At 38.5% G+C, this 24202-nt stretch overlaps 1 protein-coding gene across 2 annotated transcripts in view; it reads left to right on the plus strand.

Annotated features, from left to right (window-relative positions):
• The window catches only part of dennd1b (DENN/MADD domain containing 1B), a 328593-nt gene that overhangs the window by 255147 nt on the left and 49244 nt on the right, over positions 1–24202 (plus strand). For both annotated transcript variants that reach the window (XM_073063504.1, XM_073063505.1), the window contains 5 exons: positions 2095–2220; positions 15079–15180; positions 22269–22359; positions 23034–23074; positions 23155–23223. In XM_073063504.1, the coding sequence (XP_072919605.1) occupies positions 2095–2220; positions 15079–15180; positions 22269–22359; positions 23034–23074; positions 23155–23223 (429 nt within the window). The remainder of the gene's footprint in view (positions 1–2094; positions 2221–15078; positions 15181–22268; positions 22360–23033; positions 23075–23154; positions 23224–24202) is intronic.

The following is a 24202-nucleotide window of genomic DNA, read 5'->3' on the forward strand; positions in this document are numbered from 1 at the left end:
ACCAAGGAGGAGGCCCCAGAACCTGAGGTTGTTTCTCAGCCACAAGCCTCAATTGCCAAGCAAAGTGAATCCCCTCCTTTTCAGGAAAGATGTTCTCCCACAAAAATAATAAATCCTCCACATTGATGAAATCTTTAGGCCTGAATGGGGCAATTTATAATTTACTATGCTGTGGGTGCATATATCTGTATAGTGATTGCATTTTATAGTATATTGTGTATATACAGTATATATATACACATATATGTGTGTGTGTATATATATATATATATAAAAAACTCCAGAGTAGTACATTACCTATTTGAGTTGAGATGCATTCTATATTGAGTTGGAGTTTATAGCTAAGCAAGGAGGAACGTTATGTATTTAATATTTCAGTGATAGTTGTGTAATATTGTAAATATATTGTTTTATTAAGCATTTTTTGTTTACATAATTCATTATGAGTAACATGTAAAAGTATGTGAATGGCATACGTCATGATGCCACCCATGTCATAAGTGTGCACCTCACTAAAGGTAGAACTAAGAGGCATATGTGTTATTCCTAGCTCTCTTTTTCTTTCAATACATTTAATGTTTGGGAGTTACAAAACATAACATGTTATGCAGATACCAAGGTCTTAGGAACATCGGTTTCCAATCTCATTCATTTGTTTCTTTCAGATTTTTCATGCACTGTCGATCTGTTTTAGTTTGCTTCTCCTGGGTTGTGTTCTGTGTCTTCCATGAATGCAGTCAAAAAAGTATAAGTTTAATTTCTCCCTATTCAACAAATTATTTTTGCAATCTCCGTACTTAAGAGACTTTGCTGATCTTTTTTCATTTTACATATCTATTGAAAAATTGGCCGTCTTTATTTCTCATAAAATTATTCTCAAAAATCTGTTTTCCTTTCCAATCCTCAAGCTTACTGCTCTTTCTGGCAACATTATAAGCCTTTTTCTTTGATTTAATACTGTCTTTAATTTATCATGTTCGCAACAGCTGGACAACTTTTCCTGTGTATTTTTTCCTGTCTTGGGGGAATATGTATTTGCAGTAAGTCATGTAATAATCCTTTAAGTATTAGTCTTTGCTCAATTACTCTTGTGTGTTTTAACATAGTCTGCAGCCAACTCGTACTTCATATCATCATAGATTGTTTTGTTAAAGTTTAGAATCCTATTTTCAGATAGAACTAAATCATTTTAGTCCACTTTAGTAAAATATAGCAGATTGCAGTCACCCTTCTTTGAAGGTCCCTTTTCCACATGATATCATTTATCTTTTTCTTCACACAATACTTAATCTAAAATAAATAGTTCCTTTAATGCGTCCATAGACTATAAGATATTAGAGCAAAATTAGGCTATTTGGCCCATCAGGTCTGCTCTGCTTCTGCGAGATACTTGCGTAGAAAACCTTTTCTTATATTTTCCACTGGGAATTTGGTCTCAATGTGTATTAAATTCCCCTAAGGAATGTTGCACTGTTCTTGTTACATGTGACTCTAATTTCTTGATTTCTACAATTCCTGAATTACTAGAGCTGTTTAGGGACCTATAAACAATTCCCACCAATGTTTTCAGCCATTTCTGGCCTTCATCCTCTTCCTTTGTTGGATGTTGGGCAACATCATTTTGCCTGGAATATTTCATTTCCACACTTAGCCACGGTAGAGACATGGTTGCAAAATGGTAATACTCCGTCTCTGATCATTGCTCTCCCAATCTGAGACTTCAGCTCATCAACTCTGAGGCAGGCACAGTAGATATTGTTGCCATGGATCACAGTGGCTTCCATCAATTCCCATATACTGCAACTGCACCACATCACCTTCCATGACGTGCCTTACCTGAATTTAATGAATACAATTAATAAAATTTATTCAACTAAATTTTTAAAACTAAAACTACACTATCACTCTTTGCTCACTGGTTTCCTTACCATAGTCACTGCATTGCACACTATGTCTTAGCAAGCTTTCATCAGTCTCTTTTTATTCATCAGTCTCTTCATCGGTTCTCTTTTCATTTTGTAAGCATTCAGAGAGGAATGCCTCCCCTTTGGATTACCAATATACCCAGAATTTCTATTTATTCTCTTTCTACAGGTCTCATCGTTGAAATACAAACTGAAGAAGCAGTCTACAGCCACTGGTGATGGTGTGGCCAGGGCTTTCCTTAAGGCACAGGCAGCATTATTTGGCTCCTATCGGGATGCACTACGATATAAACCTGTAAGTATCTACAAATGAAAAGATCTCTCCATTGTTATATTAACTTTCGGCTTAAACGTGCATTGGAGAAGTGAGCAGTCTTTAGATTTGGTTTCATGACGATATTGTTCTCCTGCAGCTCCATGTCCATGATTTCATCTCAGGTTTTGAATCTTCTTCACACTTACATTCTGCTCGACCATTTGCTGCTAGGTTTTACCATTTTACCACTCTGGCTTCCTGGAAATTCCACTAGTTATCCATTGGGTCTGGCAAAAAGTTTACACTTATACATTAAGAGAAATACAACAATTTTAACAGTATTTTTATGTGAGGACTTTTCGCATGATGACCTGTTCAATGATTGAAGGAGAATAATCATACCACTGTTGTACTTGACTTGTTCAAATGTCAGATTAATCTCAAGTGTTATAATATGTTAGGCCATGTCACCATATTAGACCTATACTTATTCAAAAGAGCCTGTCCACAATACTCTCAGATAATTTTTAATTTTTAATTCTGAGATCTTCATCTAAGTTAAAGTATTTCTATGAGATTTAACAAATACTTAATGTGTTACTTATCAGGGAATTGCTTCATTAGTAGGAGAGAGTTTGGGTGAAGGAAGCAGAATAGTTTTCTTTCAGAAACCTGAGAACCTTGTGTGTTAGAGTTAAGTTCTGTCGATTATCAGTGGTGATTGTCCTTTGTGATGTAATGTTATTATTCTTTTCTGTCCTTGCGCATGGGAAAGATATCAAACTATTACAGGAATAATCAATGAAGGGGTGGAAAGTAAGTCGAGGTAATATTCAGTGATGTATTCAAATAAAAATATATATCTATTTGATTTTAAATATCTGAAATTGATCTTTACTTTGAAAATTGGCAAACATGAATGATTTCCAAGAACAAGTTTCACCCAAACGTCAGAAATGTTGGTAATCAAATCAAAAGAGTTCATAGGTTAGATATCTAAAGGACTTACAGCCTCTCCTGAATCTGCTGGCAGCCAATGTTTGGAAATCCAATGATAAATGGAAAGACAAAACCAGTGAGCAGACTTGCAAATTGATGGAAGAAAGAATAATATAAATTACATTAAAGAATGCTGTTGGGTATGTGTGAGAATCATTCCCATAACAGGAATACTCACTTCAATTTAATTAAAAGTGTTAAACTTCCCTTAAAATTGGTTTTATATCTTTAGAACTGCCATATCGAAATTCCACCACATCGACGTATTCTGTTTGCAACCTGCCTAGAAGTGGGAATTTTCTCTGACTGGGTGTTGAGAATGCCTGGTTGCTGTTGACAAATTGCGTGCACGCATGTGTGAAATGCTGCTCGGAAGTTGGTTTATAACCTCCTTCCGTGAAATGGCAGTAATTGAAGTAAAAAGTTAATAACTACAAAAATAACTGATAAAAAGGAAGACTTTAATTTTTTATGTAAACAACTGGGTGGAGAAAGTAATTTTGGATGGTATGGGTGAATTTGCCTGCATCTTATATTGATTTTGAAATATAGTGAATTACAGTTTGCAAGACCTCTGTCTTTCAGGATCTCTGAATTTTGTGTTGCAGTGGCCACTTTCTGGTTCTGCATATGTGAAATATGCAGAACCAGTACATTGAAGTTCCTTAATTACTAAATATGCTTAGTGTGTAGTTCTTCAATATGTCAAGATTTAAAAAAAAGAAAGAACAAAAGTCGACTGTGTCCACCCTCAGTGAGTTGATAAAATCTTATAGGTTCTTTCCAATTTAAAAGCATTCACCAGCAATATCAGAAACTCTCTGTACTGAGATCACTGTGTCAGATGAGTGTGGATCATGATTAAATTTTTAAACACTGTTCCTAGAAGTACTGCAGCACTCCACTGGTGCACAGTGTGGATGGTGCAAGCCCTCACCTTCTTTCTCCTATTCCAAAATTCAACCCAATACATGGTCCCAGACAAGGGACACATATGATACTAGTTGGATGACTTTTTCATTAAATGTGTCTGTAGATTTGCACTGGTATCATGTGCATTGTATTCAAGACTGTTACCAAGAAGTATAACATAGCAAAGATGAGCGGGAAACTGGAGGACTGGGGAGCTTTTAAAGAGCAACAGAAGATAACAAAAAAGGCAATACGCCAAGAAAAAATGAGGTACGAAGGTAAACTAGCCAAGAATATAAAGGAGGATTGTAAAAGCTTCTTTAGGTATGTGAATAGCAAAAAAATAGTTAAGACTAAAATTGGGCCATTGAAGACAGAAACGGGTGAATTTATTATGGGGAACAAGGAAATGGCAGACGAGTTGAACAGGTACTTTAAATCTGTCTTCAGGAGGGAAGACACAATCTCCCAGATGTAATAGTGGCCAAAGGAACTAGGGTAAAGGATGAACTGAAGGAAATTTATATTAGGCAAGAAACGGTGTTGGATAGACTGTTGAGTCTGAAGGCTGATAAGTCCCTGGGACCTGATGGTCTGCATCCCAGGGTACTTAAAGAGGTGGCTCTAGAAATCGTGGACGCATTGGTAATCATTTTCCAATGTTCTATAGATTCAGGAACAGTTCCTGCTGATTGGAGGGTGGCTAATGTTGTCCCACTTTTCAAGAAAGGAGAGAGAGAGAAAACAGGGAATTATAGACCGGTTAGCCTGACATCAGTGGTGGGAAAGATGCTGGAGTCAATTATAAAAGAGGAAATTACGACACATTTGGATAGCAGTAGAAGGATCAGTCCGAGTCAGCATGGATTTATGAAGGAAAAATCATGCTTGACTAATCTTCTGGAGTTTTTTGAGGATGTAACTATGAAAATAGACAAGGGAGAGCCAGTGGATGTAGTGTACCTGGACTTCCAGAAAGCTTTTGATAAAGTCCCACATAGGAGATTAGTGGGCAAAATTAGGGCACATGGTATTGGGGGCAGAGAACTGACATGGATTGAAAATTGGCTGGCTGACAGGAAACAAAGAGTAGCGATTAACGGGTCCCTTTCGGAATGGCAGGCTGTGACCAGTGGGGTACCGCAAGGTTCGGTGCTGGGACCGCAGCTGTTTACAATATACATTAATGATTTAGATGAAGGGATTAAAAGAAACATTAGCAAATTTGCTGATGACACAAAGCTGGCAGTGTGAAATGTCAGGAGGATGTTATGAGAATGCAGGGTGACTTGGACAGGTTGGGTGAGTGGGCAAATATATGGCAGATGCAGTTTAATGTGGATAAATGTGAGGTTATCCACTTTGGTGGCAAGAACAGGAAGGCAGATTACTATCTAAATGGAGTCAAGTTAGGAAAAGGGGAAGTACAACAAGATCTAGGTGTTCTTGTACATCAGTCAATGAAAGCAAGCATGCAGGTACAGCAGGCAGTGAAGAAAGCTAATGGCATGCTGTCCTTTATAACAAGAGGAATTGTATATAGGAGTAAAGAGGTCCTTCTGCAGCTGTACAGGGCCCTGGTGAGACCCCACCTGGAGTATTGTGTGCAGTTTTGGTCTCCAAATTTGAGGAAGGACATTATTGCTATTGAGGGAGTGCAGTGTAGGTTCACAAGGTTAATTCCCGGAATGGCAGGACTGTCATACGTTGAAAGATTGGAGCGACTGGGCTTGTATACACAGGAATTTAGAAGGATGAGAGGGGATCTGATTGAAACGTATAAGATTATTAAGGGATTGGACACGCTGGAGGCAGGAAGCATGTTCCCACTGATGGGTGAGTCCAGAACTAGAGGCCACAGTTTAAGAATAAGGGGTAGGCCATTTAGAACAGAGATGCGGAAAAACTTTTTCACCCAGAGAGTGGTGGATATGTGGAATGCTCTGCCCAGAAGGCAGTGGAGGCCAAGTCTCTGGATGCATTCAAGAGAGAGTTAGATAGAGCTCTTATAGATAGTGGGGTCAAGGGATATGGGGAGAGGGCAGGAACTGGGTACTGATTGTGTATGATCAGCCATGATCACAGTGAATGGTGGTGCTGGCTAGGGGCCAAATGGCCTACTCCTGCACCTACTGTCTATTGTCTATTGTCAATCATCTCCGTTGAGCAATGTCACAGGAGGTCATCCAAGTTCATATCGGAATTTAGTAATTGCCCATTCATTCCTCATATTTAGAAAATGCTGGTACAAGTGGTGCTTCAACAACATTGTTTTATGGGCTACATGTGTGTTCTATATACTTACTCTGCTGCTTATGTACAGTTCTTAAAATACTCATCATGTCTCTGCAGGATACATGAACTCAGTTTTTTTCATGTGCAATAATTAGCTTTGCCTAAATTGTTTGTAGAGTATTTCCTCGTTTGTGTCAGTTTTCTATCAGAAGAAAATGAGCCAGTGTTTTGTTGCTTTTTAATAATCGGGAGCAGTAAGAGATCACTGCATGAGGGGAAGGATGCTGCAGTATGAGCTAATGTACCTTGAACCAATTATATGGAAGAAAAGTGACTCATTCCCATCTTGGAGTCTGTTGTTTATTTAGTTGTTAAGTAAAACATGGTGCTGGTAATCCGATGAATGAAAAGAAAGGCTTATTTTAAAATCTTGATTGGGTTTCCTCTGGGACGAAAGCCTAGAAAGCATTCTAGTTCCTAATGAATGAAGAGAATTGTTGATGCATTATATTGGCTTCTTCGGTTCTATCAGAAGACTTAGAAAGCATGCATTTTTAGTGCCAGCAGATCATGGAGCTGCTCTTAACTCTTCATATCCCAAAATGCATGAAATTATTGTTTAAAAAAATCCTTTTTTTCCATGACAAATACCCATGAAGGTAAATAAATTGGTTCATGAGTTCGAATGACAATACACGTTTTTCTGACCTTTCTCTTTGGACTTTGGGAACTGAGTTCCGTTACGTTTAGTTTTTGTACGCTGAACATTATATTCCCCTTGCTCCGTGTGAAATCTTCTCCCGATTTTCCCTTGTGTCTGTCATTCTGGAAGACTCGCATTCCTATCCAAACTGGTGTGACTGAGGTCAGTTCTATCATTGCTGTTCAGGATCTGATTTGGAACCATTCAGATCTGTGTGAGTTACTGAGCAAAAATGGAACTGCTGGGATATAAAAAAAAGTAATGCTTAAAATGCGAGAGAATCTCAATATTTCTTGGAAATTTTTATTTCAATACATTCTGAATACAACACTTGGTTTATAAAGCATACTGACTCTTCAGTATTTTGACTGAAGTTCTACTGTTTTGTGACAGAGGTGACACATTTATTGGGTCAGTTAGTTTTGTTACCTGGTCTGTGAACACAGTGACTTCATCAGTCAGTGAAGGTTGCTAATTAAATATGCACTACCCCATGACCAGGATATGGATTTAGGGTGAATGTGGCACTGTGGATTAAGGTCTGCTGTCACCTTATGGAAAAGCAGAGGCACCAGCAGGGGCCAAATGATCTGCTCTTGTTTGCTTTCACTGTTGACCATCGTAAACAGAATCCAGAGGAAAGCAATTCACTCTCAATTATTTTTGTGTACCATTCTTAATTATTCTTGAAAAATTCACCCATTATTTTGAAAAGTTATTCTATTTTTAATCATTTGTATCGGCATCTGAGTGATGGATATTTTGAAACACTCACCAGTTTTGGGCCTTTGCCAGCTTTCACTGCTTTTTCGGATGTCTTGTAGGTAGGGCTTCAATACATCTATGGAAGTTTCACCACCTCTCAGGTTACATCAGAGTTCTGGGGCAGCTAGGTAAGCCCTCTGCATCTTGACAAGATATTGCAGACAAGAAGTACATGCCAGCAAGATTGTTCCAATTTGGTTTCTTTACACGTGCTGTGAGTGCCAGTGTTTTCTTTGTTAGCCTGTTCTCCATGTGATATATTCACCTTTGCATTATTCTGCACCATGTATGATTGACGGTGCTTCCTAGTCCCTTAATATCTTTATTAATTACCATCTTGCCATTTTGCGGCTATTTTCCTGTGAATTTATAGCCATGACCCTGTCTGCCAACTTTCAATTTCTCTGTGCCTCTTATACATTCACCTTTCTTCCAACCTGTAACTGTGGGCCCCATTGTTAAGCATCTTGAAACCATCCTCTGTCACTTCTCGTGAATCCGTTCTGTTTTTCCATCACTTGCTGTTCTTTTAAGACCATGCTTAGACCTTGTCAGAGCAGCAGCCATTTTGTGAGCCCCACATGAGTTGCCCTTTTGATGTTGAATTGCAGCTAATTTAGTGTTTGGTAGCAACATTTTCCAGCAGGTGATTAAAGCTACTTAGTCTTATTCTAAGCTTAAAAAAATCATTCCACGTTAGATACAGACACAAATCTCACAGGTAAAAAAGATAGCTTGCATTTAGTCTAGTTTGCTATCTATTTTCTTTTTTCCTATTTTCTTCAGTACTAAAAATACTATTTATTTCTCATACACTTTTATTTTGTAACTATTTGAAAACAATAAAAAAAGTTTAAAAAAAAAAAGAAAGGCTTGTTTGATTTATTTTCTTCTTGTGCTTTTGCTTTGAATAGAAACTGGATTTAAACACAAAGCTCCTGATCCAACTCTAGAAAGGGAGAAAAGTACCTATTGGAGTTTGCTTTTAATGGTTTTTCTTTGAATAATCTGATCTACAGTTCAGAGTTTTTGCTGACAACATTTTGGTATTCCTCAATGGGGAAGAAGTCATGTGTAATAGGTCTTGGCAGCAGTAATTCCCAGTGCTATTAACTGCCAGAACTCTGAAACACAGCCAAAAAATGTATCCATTTGTATCAGAATGTTACAACATGTAAAGTTTTCATCCTCTCAAAGATTAAAGGGGTATTGTCTGTGTTCATAATACTGACACACTTCAAATATGAATGTTCCCATTTTGAGGGTCAGACTTGCAGATAGCTTTGAAATAACTGTCTGAATATCATAGTGATGAGAAAAAATATATTTATAAAAACTTTAATCCTTTCAAGCCCTTGTTGCTTCAGGCTATTTTATTGCAATAAGCTTGTTTTGCTGAAGGTTGTTTTGATTTTATATTGTTATTTTTGAAGTACATCATTTCAGTTTGAAGAAATGATTTATTACACGGTGTATCATCAAAATAAATTTTAATGTAAAGTTGGAAAGCTGCTTTCATGGATCAAGCTATCATTGAAATAACTGTATACTGGAATAATATTAAATTGCACAGTCACGATGGAGCCCCAACCATATTTCATTGGAGTGCATTCAGCCTTTCAAATCTGTGCTGCCTTGCAGAGATTCCTCTTAATCCCATTCACCGCTCTCCCCACTATTTCCTTGTAACTTGTTCACTCCCCCTGCCCCCATCCCCCCCAATACCAATCAATTTCCCTCTTATAGCCCACCTACATGAGTAATGTACAGTGGCCAATTAACCCACCAACATGCACATCATTAGGATGTGGGATGACCCAGGGAAAAAGCAGGCAGTCAGAGGGACAACGTGCAAACTCCTCACAGGCAGTAGTCATGATTGACCATGGGTAACAGGAGCTATGCGGCGGCACCACTAACTATGGTATCCAGTGCTACCCCACAATCTACAGCACTGCCATTAGCTCTGTACCAGCTGGATCCTGTTGGGTATCTGTATCCCTTTTGCAGCATATTACACATTGGTTCCTCGATCCTGTGCCTTCCAGATCTCCTGCTTGTACTGTGTACATCAGGCACGTTGTGGAAACAACTTTGTTTGAACACTCTGCAGAGAAGCCCCGTTGGATGCTTCTCTGAGTTCAATGTGTCGGATAAATGCTCATGGTTGCAACAACTCTGGTGCCATGTTAATGTAGCAGTTAGCAGGACACTATTACAGTTCAGGACGCTGGAGTTCAGAGCTCAATTCCAGCAGGAGTTGGTACTTCATCCACGTATAATGTCTAAGTTTCTTCCAAGTACTCCCATATTCCAAAGACGTACCGGTTAGTAGGTTAATTGGTCATTGTGAAATATCCTGTAATTAGGCTAGATTAGGGGTTGCCAACCTTTTTTATGGCATGGACAAACACCATTAAACAAGCGACCCATGGACCCCAGGTTGGAAATCCCTGGGCTAGAGTTAAAAATTGGTGATTGCTGCTGGCATGGCTCAAAGGACTAGAAAGGCTTATTCCTTGCTGTATGTCTAAATAAAATAAATAATAGGCTTGAATTTTTCTACCTAAATTTCTTGGCTCCCATATATTTACCTGCACAGTTAAAATACTGAAATAAGGGAGTGTATATAAAATTATTTTAAGGAAAGCATATTGTTGTTTTCCATTCATTTTAAGGAAAGCATATAGTAGTTGTTTTCCATTCATTGTGTCTTTGAAGCCCTACTTTAGATTTGGAAGTTGTGCTCCCCTGCAGAAACGTGGCCCTGGGTAGGCTGATAAATGGTTTCACTTGTCAGCTTTCAGTGAAGAGAAGCCCATGTTTTATGATTAACATGGCCCTGTCTTTGCCAGCACTAGGTCAACCTTTGATATGCTACTTCAGCATCAAAAATGGAATAATACTACTGCTCACTCCCCTATAAGATAACAAGAGAGTCCCTCTGCATTAACTGCATTCCAAGCTCCTGCTGTAATTTCACAACTAATTTACAGACTAAATTAATTTTGTCAAAGTAAGATATATGCACATGCAGGATTCTTAACTTTAACCCTTTTGGGTTGGAGGGATGAAAACCAGCCAGTTACACAAATACACAAAGGCAAGTTTAACGTTGTGCCAGCAAGCAGCAGAAATAAAAGACATGGATTCTGACAGATTTATGGATACTTTCATTGTAGATCAGCACTGCAGTGATTTACAATCCAGAATATCTCTAGCCAAACAGCTCCAATATCATTACAACTGACAAAATCCTGACAATATAGTTGATTGCTCAGTTATATCTTTTCACAAAAATAGCAGGACAAATCCAGTTTATCAAATTCTTACCCAAATCAATAATGGACTCTTGATCATCAGCAAAGTGTTGGAAGTTGTTGCCAATGGTGCTATCAAGTGATGCTCGCCAATAATCCTCCCAACACTAGTGCACAGTGTAGATTCTCCCCAAGATCACACAGCTCCAAATCCTTCGCAGTTTTGGTCCAAACGTGGCACAGAAATTTGTTTGGAACACAAAGACAGCATTTGACTCAGAGCAGCATCAATGTGCACTAAGAAAACTGATGTCAACAAGCATAAAAGAAAATGCATTCCATTGGCTGAAGGCATGCCTCCCACAACCGAGGATTGTTCTTGAAATTTACTCATCATGGTCCAGGACATCATTGGAGGAGTTCCTCATGCAGTGTCCCAGGGCCAAACATTTTCAGGTGTTTAACCAATGTCCTTAGATCAGTCATAAATGGCTGTTCAAGTGGAAATGACTATTATGCAATCAGCAGTCAGTGCAAGCAGCAAGACCTGGATAATTTTCAGGCACAGACTGACAAGTAGCAATTAACATTTACACCACAGAAGTGTCACGCATTGACTGTCTCCAGCACTACATCAACTCTATTAACAACTAATCTTAGCATCCTCTGTCTGATTGCTGATAGAAACTACAGAATCGGCTATACAAACACTGTGCATATTGTAGGCTTGGTATCCATTAGCAAGTGATTCACCTCCTCTCAGGTCAATGCCTTTCAATTGTCCACCAGGTACAAGTCCAGATGAGAGCAATGCTCAAGAAACTTCAGCACATCCAGGCCAGTGTTTCCAATTTGTTTGGCACCCAGTCCATTCTAAACATTAATTCCCTTCACTATCGTGTCCACTCCAAAATGTATTGCAGATATTTACGGAAGCTGCTCCCAAACCACTAAGCTCTACCAGCAAAAAGGACCACGGCAGCCCCTGTTTGTTCATCCTCCAACTCCTACGCCATCCTGAGGTAGATCATAAAGGCAAATCACCACCAACATTTCTGGAGCAATTGGGATGGGTGGTAAATCCTGACCATTCTAGAGGCACTCAGATCCTGAAAAATGAATTAAAACAGCGGAAAATGCTGGAAACTCTCAGCAGATCAGGCAGCATCTACGGAAGTGAGAAACAAGAGTTAACATTTCAGATCAAAAATGTTTAATCACACCTGGGAAAGATGTAGATTGTTTTCTCTCTTTCCCAGTTCTGACGGTGTCTTTGATTTGAAACATGGACACAATCTCTCTTTCTACGAATGTTGCCTGACCCATTGAGTGTTTCAAGCATTTTCTGCCTTTGTCACAGATCTGCAGAGTTTTCTTAATAAACCATCTGAAAATTGTAATTATCTGCTGTCTTGATCTAGTTTTAATTACTAAAGTGGACCTTTTTAATTCACCCTACTGAAGAATTTTCAGCAGTTAGGATGTGAAGTAGAACAAGCCCAATTTTGTCATCTTAATGCATTGTAACTAATCTAGGGTAATATTTTTTCCTTCCCAGCCTTGTAGGTCACTGCTTTGTTTGTATTTAAAAGCTACTCGTTGGCCTTAATAGTAGTTGATTGTTGATGGATTGCAAACTATAGTGCAAAGATTGTTAATGTTGTTCCCACTCCATGATTGTATGAATCGCTATTAACATCACATTTGGAATTTTGGCTTCTTTTACAGTGTCCTTTGAGTGCAGCCAGAAATGAAAACCATACTCCAGAGAGTCTTTGCAATTTCCATTACATTATCATTTTCTGTCTACCTGACAGAAATATGGGCTTTTGTAATGATTTATTATAATGTATTATGAATAAACATTAAGATTCAAAGAAATCTTCACAACCCCATTTTTTGTGCATTTTATCTTGCATACAACTTACATTTGCATTTCAAGGTGATTCAAAAGTATGTATATTATTCAAATAGCTGTTTCACGTTTGAAGTTATTTGATGCATGGGAGGGTCCTTATCATCTGGATCATCTCTAGATAATTTATAGACTGTTTTACAACATCTAAATTGAAACTTTCCTGTTTTTAGTTTATTTCTCCATTTTCGTAACATATTAAATATGAAGTATTTCATTGGTATACAGCAAGTCTCAATTTGCAACTACTTTTCCACAACATGCAACCAAGTTATTACAGATTTTTTACTATCTCTCCACCTCCATACCCTTTTCAGTCAGCACATCAACTTGTTAATCAGCATGAAAACATCTGACAATGCTTGCCAATATTAATAGATTGGCAATAAATATAACTTGCTCCCATTACATTTCAGAAGAAAATTGTTTACTGTGTTCTATGAAAGAAGCACAGATCTAGAATATGAAAGTAGTGCTGCACAGTCCATTTAAATGGTAATTAGTTTTCCTCAAGCAAATTTGTAGATAGGTTTTCCTTCATGTGTTTAAACCTTCATAGCATCTCATACATTTGCTTTTGAATGTTTGCAATAAAAATAAAAATATCTGTATTGGGATATAAGGTATTACAGTACTGAAGGGAGTTCTTATGCCCATTGAGTGTATTCCAGCTCGCTGCAGAGCAATGCAATCAGTCCCATGCCCCCACTTTATCCAGTCCCCTTTTGAAACCATTGACCATCTTGGCTTTCATCCCGTATAGAGGAAGTTCTAGGCCATTGTCACTTGATGTCTTTTTAAAATTCCTTACATAGATCGTGTATATTTTGCACAAAAGTTGCTCATTTCTTCATATGTTTTCACATCTTCTTCTTTGACTTCGGAAGGCAGCAGTTTAACAGTTCCTTGGATCTTGAGTTTCTTAAAGTCATACAGATTTGTTAAACAGAATTTAAAGCTAGCAGGATTTCTGGCACCATAGAATACGCAGTAGTTGCTAAGCCTTTTGAGTGAGTATATAGATGTGATTGTTACTATAACCTGTAATGTTCGTGCGTTTTTTCTGTGATGGTCCTATGTGTTTCATAGGTGTGTTTTGGTCTACCTCTTTCTTAGGCTTTAGCTGTCCTGTCCAGTTTGAATCAGACAGTGAGAAATAGCTATCAAAAAATGGCATGAGCCAAGCAAATATAAATGCCAACTGTTAAGCCAAAAATAATCTATACAGTAATTGAGCCACAAGCGTGTCAAAGTGGGTTTTCTATAGAGTATGTGTCGGTTTCCATGGCAGTGGACTGTATCTGTTCTCTGATCTTGCACCAAGAGGTGCATTATGTGAACCTGGGAAATAACAGTTGCTTTTTTTTAAACTGTTGGTGCTCTACCTATGCAGATAAACATTGTATTCCCTTCTAACTTTGAGGTTTCTATTTCAGTTGGTACTGAGATTTTTAATTATTTTTTTATTTAGAGATACAGCACCCGAACTCACTCTGCCCAATTATACACACATTTTTCACTGGCACAAACCAGTAACTGATTCAGTATCCATATCCAGATTTAATATAATAGTTCAAGAGTAAAGCACACTTGCTAATGTGTAATTGTATGGTCATTCGTTAATGGAAATTAGAACAGGATGACTAAACTTCTTGGGCTTCCAGCCAGGTACAGGTATCAATTATAACCGATGTTTCAGTGACAAACTCAGCCATCTTCTGATGAAGTTTATTTGTCATCTATGCTGGGAAAGTACTAGATCCTTTTGTTTTTAGAGCAGGACAGTTAATAATTTGCTTTCTGCTTAATTCGCTATAACTTATTTTTATATTTTTAAATGAAGTTAGTTTCAGTCATCTTATACATATTTTAAGTAATGAGAAGTTTGTTTCTCACGTGTTAAGATGGAATCTTCTAAGCTCCCTGTTGACCATTGCTTTGACGACATAGAACATAATCTGTGTTTTTTATTAACGTAATACATTGGTCTGGATCATTGCAAGTCCTCTTTAGGAAAAAAAACACAATAGCATTAGAAATATACATGCTGTGAATTGTTAAGAAGAAAATTTTGTGTTTGAATAATTTTCTTAAATGTTTAATTTCAGGGAGAGCCAATTACATTTTGTGAAGAGAGTTATGTGGCCCATCGAACCAGCACTATAAAACACTTCCTTCAAAATGCTGTGCAACTTCAACTCTTCAAGCAGGTACGATCAAAACAGAAGTTTATTGTAATATGGAAAAGCTGCTGGGGCAATACTATATACTTGGAGAGAAAAATCCTGCACTGGGAACAGAAAAGGGTCTGAGTTTGGCAAGTGTTGACACAGATTGAAAAGCCTCATTTTGCACCATACAGTTATCTTGATCATTGCAAGTATACTTCAATACAGGCTGTAGAAATGCTGAAATTGTGCCAAAAAAGGGAGTGAGATACAATGCTGGAGCTTTCAGGAATGAACACGACATACAAATTATGTTGCCATTGTGCAGGGACTTGTACACCTGACTAATGCAGGTTTAAAGGTGGAACTTGCAGAAAATGCAATAAAGTAGGAAACATACAAAGAACATGTCGGGCAGACAAAAATAAATGGACTGCACAAGGAAGAGAAAAAGCTAAAAAATCAAGTTGCAGTTTCAAAAAGAGCACTAATCTGTATGCTGTTGATAGAAAAATCTGATTGTAATGAGAGTGACAATGGACTACGTAGCCTTGAGAGTTACAATGTGAAAACTAACAAGAGACGATGACTATGGCTTACACCTGAAGTAAATTAGTTAAAATGGAATTGGACACTGACTTAGCTATTGCAGTCATTTCACAAAATGAGTTTGAAAAGTACAGTATTTAGAAACATAGAAAATAGGTGCAGGAGTAGGCCATTCAGCCCTTTGAACTTGCACTGCCATTCAGTATGATCATGGCTGATCATCCAACTCAGAACCCTGTACCTGCTTTCTCTCCATACCCCCCGATCCCTTTAGCCACAAGGGCCATATCTAACTTCCTCTTAAATATAGCCAATGAACCGGCCTCAACTGTTTCCTGTGGCAGAAAATTCCACAGATTCACCACTGTCTGTGTGAAGAAGTTTTTCCTCATCTCAGTCCTAAAAGGCTTCCCCTTTAACCTTGAAGTTCAGAGATACTGAACTGAAACCTGCAGATAACCAACTAAGAACTTACACTGGAGAAAAGATAATGACATTTGTAACAGTGAAATACAGTAACCAATGGACCACATTGGTCTTGTATGTGGTTAAAGCAGAAGGGCCAACATTGTGGGGCTACTGTGCTCCACCCCTTGAATTCATTACTACTGATTGGGAAGAAATGGCAATGGACAAAGCAGTGTGAGGTGATGTTCCAGAACACAAAAGGAAATGGTGACGTCAGACACTGTACTCACACATTGTGGTCCACCTTATTCTTTGAAGCTTGCCTGTTATTCCTCGCCTTAAGGAATGTAGATGCGGTCATGTCATATGTCATGAGGGAAATGAACATCTATAGCCTTTGCATGATAGTCTTACCGCAGAAGGGAAAAATTACTCATGGATTGACAGAGAGGCCATGAGTCTGGTAAAACATTTCAACCAGAACTTGTATGGGAGAGAGTTTATCTTCATTACTACTTTGAACAGTTAGTGTTCATTTTCAATCCACAAAAGGGTGTTTCACTAACTGCAGCACAAATACAGAGATGGGTTCCAATTCCTGGAGGACACAATTACAAGATCAAATTCAAAAGGATACCTAATCATGGAAATGCTGATGAATTGTTCTGTTGTACCTGAAAAAATTTACAAAAAAGGATACTACTCTTGACGTATTCTCCCTAATGTACATCAAAAATCACTCTATTACGGTAGGTAGGTAGGCCTCCATTAGTCTTGTTAGACCATGGATTTGCGCCTTGGAAAGTTTCCAGGACGCAAGCCTGGACAAGGTTTTTTTTTAAAATGGAAGACCGGCAGTTGCCCAAGCTGCAAGTCTCCCCTCTCCACACCACCGATGTTGTCCAAGGGAAGGGCATTAGGACCCATACAGCTTGACACTGGTATCACCGCAGAGCAATGTGTGGTTAAGTGCCTTGCTCAAGGACACACACAGCGTCAGCCAAGGCTCGAACTAGCGACCTTCAGATCACTAGGCAAACGCCTTAACCACTTGGCCAAGTGCCAGTGATTACAGTAGAGATGATCAAAAGGAAAACCAGAAAAAGCCCCACACTCTCAGTTCTACATGTCCACCCAAAGTGATTGGAATGTACAGCAGAAATTCAATTTCTCCCATCTTTACCAGCACCAGGGTGAGCTTGCTCTTGACAGGGGTTGCCTTCTGTGGGGACTGACAGTTGCCGTACCATCCAAGCTGAAAGCTTAAGTGTTGGAGGAGCTACATGTCAGTCATCTAGGCAAGGTCAAAATAAAAGCATTAGCTCGTAGCTTTGTCTGGTGGCCTGGGATAGATCAACGGATTGAGCAGCTTCCTCGGGATGCCAACACGTCCAGAAGAAAGGTGTCCAGAGCTGTCGAAACCACTTCCTAAAGTTCCAAAGTCAACTCCTACAACCACCAAGGAAGAGGCCCCAGATCCTGAGATTGCTTCACAGTCACAAGTCTCACCTGCTACAGGTTGTATGTAAGACGTATATATGAAGGGCATATGTCATTATGCCACCATGTCATATGTGCACACCTCAGTAAAGTAAAAAGGAAGTGTACATGAGTTATCTCCTGCTCCATGCTTTTCTTTCAATTAGCTTTTTTTTGGAGTTGCAAAGCATAACAGTGGCCATTAGGGATCTTCAAAATTATGATGACAGATGCCAGCCAGGCTTTGGGGAGGATGCTTCCACTTCTTGGGAGGGGTCCTGATTATGACTTTCATTAATAACTCCAAAAGGGAGTTCAAGAGGAATTCTTCCAGAGTGTGGTTTAAATTTGGGTCACAGAGTAGTTGAGGCAATTAGCTTTACGGGTAGATAGATAAATGCTCAACGGAGAAGTTCTTGGTGGGTAGAGATGACATCACTGTTCAGAGAAAGACTAGGACTTGCAGAACTTGTGGGTGAAATGTGAAGTTGGCTCACTGCTTTATCCCTCGCATCTGTCAACCCAGAGGAACTGAGGGAGCATAAGCCTCACGGTATTTGGTGGGTGGAAGGTGTGTCACCTGTGTACTGCAATTAGTTAGTTTTCAAAGCATCTCTGAAAAATACTACATCTAATTTGAGATTGTTTCCTCAAGCCATGTTTCTCTGCATATTCTCCCTCCCTGAGTTATTCTCAACTTGAGCTTTCTGGAATGTCTAACTCCTTTAGACATATCAGTCTGTCTCTCAAATGATCTAAAACTCTCCACCTCAATTCTGTTTGCATAATAATGAAGTACGAAGAAGCTATTTTGAACCATTGTCTCTCAGCTGAGTCTTCAGTGGAGTATCTAATTAATCTCTCTCCCTCATATTCTCTTCACAGTTCTTTTATACTTCTGCTTCTCTCTCAAAGTCATTTAACCAAACTTTTGCAATTTGTCAGTGAATCTGCTTCCACAATTAAAATCACAACTTGCAGCTATTGTTCCTCATCTACCCTGGTTCATATGCTAATCACTTTGAATCTTAATCCTCCGCTAATTGCACTTTTTGTAACTTAAAGTAGTTTGTTCCTCTTTCATCTTCAAAAATAGTTCATCAGTATCAAACCTCTTCCAAATGTTCTCCAATGCAAATGGAGCAATCATTAATTCTCCACCCAATCATTAATTCTCCATCTAATTGAGATTCCTCATCAAACTCATATCCAGATCTAATTCTTATGTATTGACATTTTTTAATTAAAAACCTTTAATTTTCTCTAAAATTCCATAAACACCAGTTTTAGGAAATTATGGGTACCGAAGCAGATCATCCCATTATTTGGATATCCTTATGCACATTTTGTCCATCGGTGATGTTTTTCTAACACTCAAGAAGAAGTGTGGAGGTTGTGGAGGGTGGTAAGAGAAGGGAATGGTCATGCTGATGCTGAGGACCTAAATTACTATCTGTAACATCTGTCATGTGTTGCTGAGTCATTCTTAGAAAATAAAATTGTCCTCCACAATATCCACAACTCTGTATTAAACTTCCCTTCTTATGTTTTTCATTCAACTCTACTCAGAGTTTCTGAATCATTATAAGGTCAAATATTTTTTCACCACTTTTCAAAAGTTGTTATTCACATCTTAGTTCTTGCATGTTTGCTAACTGATTACCAAATGCATTTACAGATGAGTATTACCTCATTTTGAGAGGTAAATATGTACTGAATAAGTTGTCATACAACATCTGTTTAGACATCGATAATTTGTCTCATGCTGTTAAGTTGATGTGATTTAGTAGTATGTGGAGAATGACAATGAATCAAGTGCTATCTTATGGCAGAAGAATTTCTTGAGTTGTCAGAGCGATAGCAGCCGGCACTTCAAAGACACTTCTGCTCTGTGGTAGCTCAGTTGTCTTTATCTTATTCTGCTCAACGTGAAATCCAATAAAATACACTGATCTGACCATGAACCAAGGCCTTTATTCTTGGAAAAGGGCCCATTTAAAATAAATAGGACTTTGTCCAATAAAGTTATAGAATATCTGCCTGGTTTCTATCATTTGTATGCCATTTTCTTCTGCCATTGTTTTGATTTTTCGGGAACTTAGCCTGCTTCATATTAGCAACTGAACTCACAGCATCAGCTTACCAGTGACTGCAGTACATCTGCATTCAGTATAAGTAGTCCATTGCACATTTATCTTCTACTTGAATCTTCCATGGTGTTTGGGATAATTTTACTCTATTTCTTCCACTGTCAAAGAAATATTTTTCATCATGAAGTGAATAGTCACGGTCCTTTTCCCAAGGTAAGGGAGTCTAGAATTGCAGGGCATCGATTTAGGGTGAGAAGGTAAAGAGTTAAAGGTGACCTTAGTTGTACATTTTACACACAGAAGGTGGTTGACATATGGAACAAGCTGCCAGAGAACGTAATTGTCCCTGCCTCTACCACAACCTTTAAAAGACATCTGGATAAGTGCATGGATAGGCAAGGTTTAGAGCAGGCTTTCCCAACCTTTTTTATGTTATGGACCCTACCATTAACAAGGGGTCTGTTTAGAACCCCTGGTTTAGAGGACCTGGTCCAAACGCAGGGAAGTGGAAATAATTCGGGGTATCAAGTAAGTTGGGCCAAAGGGCCTGTTCATAGTTCAAGTTTAATTGTCATTCAATCATACCTGAATACGGCAAAACGAAATAGCATTATTCCAGGGCCAAGGGCAGCACACGGTACCAGCTGTCACACACAGCACAAATCACATATAGCACCCATACAGTAAGATAGCAAGCACATGTAAGATATCGGTAAGATACTGTCATACAAAAACATATATAGTCCAAGGCCCTGAGTCCAAGAATGTTGCAAAAGTATGCAGTCAAACATAATACGGCTTGTCTTCTGCCAAGAAAACACTAGGGGGCAGCACTGGCTCCACCTTAGATGTTGTGTCACATTGCCTCCAATGGAGCGCACCGCCACTGACGTCTCTTCCCTGAGTGGCCGTAAACAGATGATACCACAGCTCGAGGCCTAGTCCCCACTAGGAATGAGGCCACGCAGTTCCTCTCTCACCCGCTGATAAATTAGTAAATGGGACTTGAGGCATCCCGCATTAACAATATCCAACGGGGTCTTGTGATCACAAGAAAAGCGACTAAGACGATCACTTGCCGTTAGACTACACATCTCCTTCACACACCGATGCCTCTGATGCAGCACGATCCTCACCAAAACCAGCTCCTTCAGTTTCTCTGCCAACGAGCAACTCGCTAATGGGGTAGACCTACAGTACTTTGAGTTCTTAATGTCCAGCAGGGTCTTGCAATCATTAAAAAATGTGTTTAAAAAGGAAAATACACCTTTGATTGACCCCATAGCAGCTGCTGTAATTGTACATGCTGCCATCTTACTATACACGCTAAACACCCTGTGCTGTTTGACTTGTGAAATCTGTGAATCTATTTCCATTGATCATGCTAATGCCAGTCAGTCAAAAACAACAGCTAATTCTGGCCTAAGTGTTTTTAAATGGCGGTTGATGCTATCAAACTGTAACAAGTTGATTGGAGGCTTTTTTTTTAAATGTTCTGTAAATTTTGAAGGATTTGTCATGGAATAGGTTGAAATCTTTTGTACGGATTATTTAATGAGATCTGATCATCTGAAAAAGTTATGAACTGAACTATCAATACAAGGCTATATATTTTAACATGCCCTTATAATATTTACAAATTAAGTTGACTGGTACAAAGCCTTGCGAGTTTGAATTTTACCTCCCAAGAAATGACCTGTGTTTTCTTAGTTTCTCATGCTGAGGCATGAAGAAGGAGGCAACACCACAGACAGATTCTGTTAACTGAAGTTGGCTTCAAACATTCAACATTAGACCAAAAGCATACGTTTCAGCTGAACACTCCATAACGTAGTAATATTGATTTGTATTTTCTGTGGGATTTGTAGACGTTAACTAAATTTTTGTGTAACAAAACCAACAGTTTGAGTTCCCTTGGTTTGAATGCTAAACTCAAAGGAGTATGGTTTTGTAAGTTCCACACGGTAAACTTTTAAAGCTTTATCCTGAAGTATGCTAAAATCTTTCGAAGTTGTGATTTTTTTTTACGATAGCTTGAGCCACAAGGCTGCCAAAGGGGAGTTTCTATAGGCTATGTATTGGTTCCAATGACAGTGGGCTCTGTCAGTTCTCTGATGTTTCACCAATAGTTACATTGTGTGAACCTGACAACTGACCATTGGGTTTGTTATTAAACTGTTAATACTCCAGCTCTGCACATAAATTGTGTTCCTTCAGATAAACATGCATAGCAGGAGGCTAAAATCTTCCCAATCTTAGCTGCATTTTTCCCAACCGTCAAAGGTCGATTCTTGTATTCGCGCAAGAGCTAGTTGAGAATAACTAACTGCCCGTGAACCATTGATTCATCCTCGTCCTCCCCAATCACAGAACACTGTTTCCTTGTGGAACTCCATGATGCTAATCAGGGAATGGGATTGTTCTATGAGCTAGCATTAACCTGATGATTTGAAATGAATCTTGTAATATGCAGTGTAAAAAAAAAAGGAAGATGCTTCAGTTTTCCTTTTTAAAATGAACTAAATTGGAACAATCTAGCTCGCCCATTAATTATGTGTTTTTTTTTTCCAATTTCACTGAACCTTGCACTTTTTTATCTTTTAGTTTATTGATGGCAGATTGGAAAAATTAAATGCAGGGAAAGGATTTTCTGATATTTTTGAAGATGAGATCACTGCTGGAGGTTATAGTGGAGGTAAGAACCTAAAAGTATATATCCTCATTATTAATATTTTAGAGATGTTCTAGTTTTATACCCCTTGAGATTGTCACATTTCAAATGACACAAATCCACCCACCTTTCCTTTCTCTTGGTCTAGGTTAATGGCAGGCCTGGCCATTGATCAGTCACTAGATCATTAATTTTGTTCAAGGTGATTTGATTTTGTCTTGTTGGGATAGTGATTGCTTTCAAATGCTGACATTATTGTAGAAGAGCACTGTGATTTTGGATTACTTGCTCAGTTTTTTGCACTAATTCAGGAATAGGCAGTGGGTGTATCTGAACATTATAGAATAATCGGGGTCAGAGCAATGTTGTAGCAATTGTATATAAAACGGAGAGGGGGAGGTTTAGGTCTTAACTGAAAGGTGAGATTTTTAAATGTCTTTTGGAAACTTTGTTCTAATACTTAAAAAGGAAAATGGATCTCATATTCTTAAAATATCCCCATATTTCCTCTAAATTTTGAATATATGAACATTAACTTTGCTCTCCTATAGCTTACCAGAAAGAAGTATTAATCTATTTTTCTTGGTAATTTCATTGTTCTGCTTATTCTTGGTATTCGTTTGGGTTAATCCTCTGTGAACTGATTTCAATGCATTAATAGCTGTAATAATGGATATTATTTCCAAATTAATCCACAGGAAGTTCAAAGTCTTATCAGCAATGGATCTGCACAGTCAAGGTGAGACTATATACACCTTTTCTTGGTTTTACGTCCTTATTCTGATTCTGATTCTAATTCCAATTTTTTTTTCTTTGCAGAAAGGTGGAGCTCTAATAAATACAGTAATGACAAAAGCAAATCCTGCCATGAAAACAGCATACAAATATGTAAGTCTCTTCATGGAATACCTGCAGCTAAATGTGTGGATGTAAGCATGCTAATCACAAAATGGGGCATTTGATGCAAGTATTGCTGAAGAACAAAATGATCCTTAACTTTAAATGTGCAACAGTGCCTGATCACTTTGGTTGTTAAATCTCTATTTTTGTTTTTCTCAGATGTGTAATATCTGAAGGTGTGTCTGCCCAATACTCTCTTTTACAGAGAGGTCCAAATGTTTGTCTGGAAGCAGACACTTCATGTTTGATAGCTGTTTCCTTTCTCTGTGCAAAGTAAAGCTGGGGGCATTGTGGTTGATCTTCCCGTTCTGTGTTGATGATGTCATTAGTTGACTGCTTCCAAGTTTCCCCTAGCCAACTGTTCCATCGCAGTTTATCATCTTTGGACTTTATTGGAATTGGAGTGCAAATTACAGTCAAAATTGTGTTCCAGTTTGGAAGTATAGTTGTGATTAATCATTCCATTTACTAATTTGCATAATAATACATAGGTTTTCATAAAGCACTGAAGTCAGATAACATTTCATACATCTGTGTCATTTCAGCCCTTGCATTTAAAAACAGTGCTTCATATACTTAACGCAGCAAGTGATAACAATGTCTTGGTCTGTACAGCTTTTTATTGCTTTACAATATGTGGGCATCATTGGCAAGGCTAGTGTTTCCTGCCCATACCTAATTACACTCAAGGCAGAAGTACTGACCTAGTGTCTTGAACTGCTACTGCTCTCATTGTGAAGGTGTTCCCATGGTACTGCAGGATCATGATCTCTGTATTTTAGGTACATTGTTGTTGAAGGTGATATATCCCCACATCAGGAAAGAGTGTATCATGGGGACACACTAGCAAGTGGTGGCATTCTCATGAGTTTGAGATTATATTTTTCTTGGTGGCTGAGGTTACAGGTTCAGGGAGGTACAGTGAAACCCCATTACAACACGATCGTTTGGGTCCATCGCGAGAGAA

This window comes from Hemitrygon akajei, chromosome 12 (genome assembly GCF_048418815.1).
Source record: "Hemitrygon akajei chromosome 12, sHemAka1.3, whole genome shotgun sequence".
In the NCBI taxonomy this organism is placed as follows: domain Eukaryota; kingdom Metazoa; phylum Chordata; class Chondrichthyes; order Myliobatiformes; family Dasyatidae; genus Hemitrygon; species Hemitrygon akajei.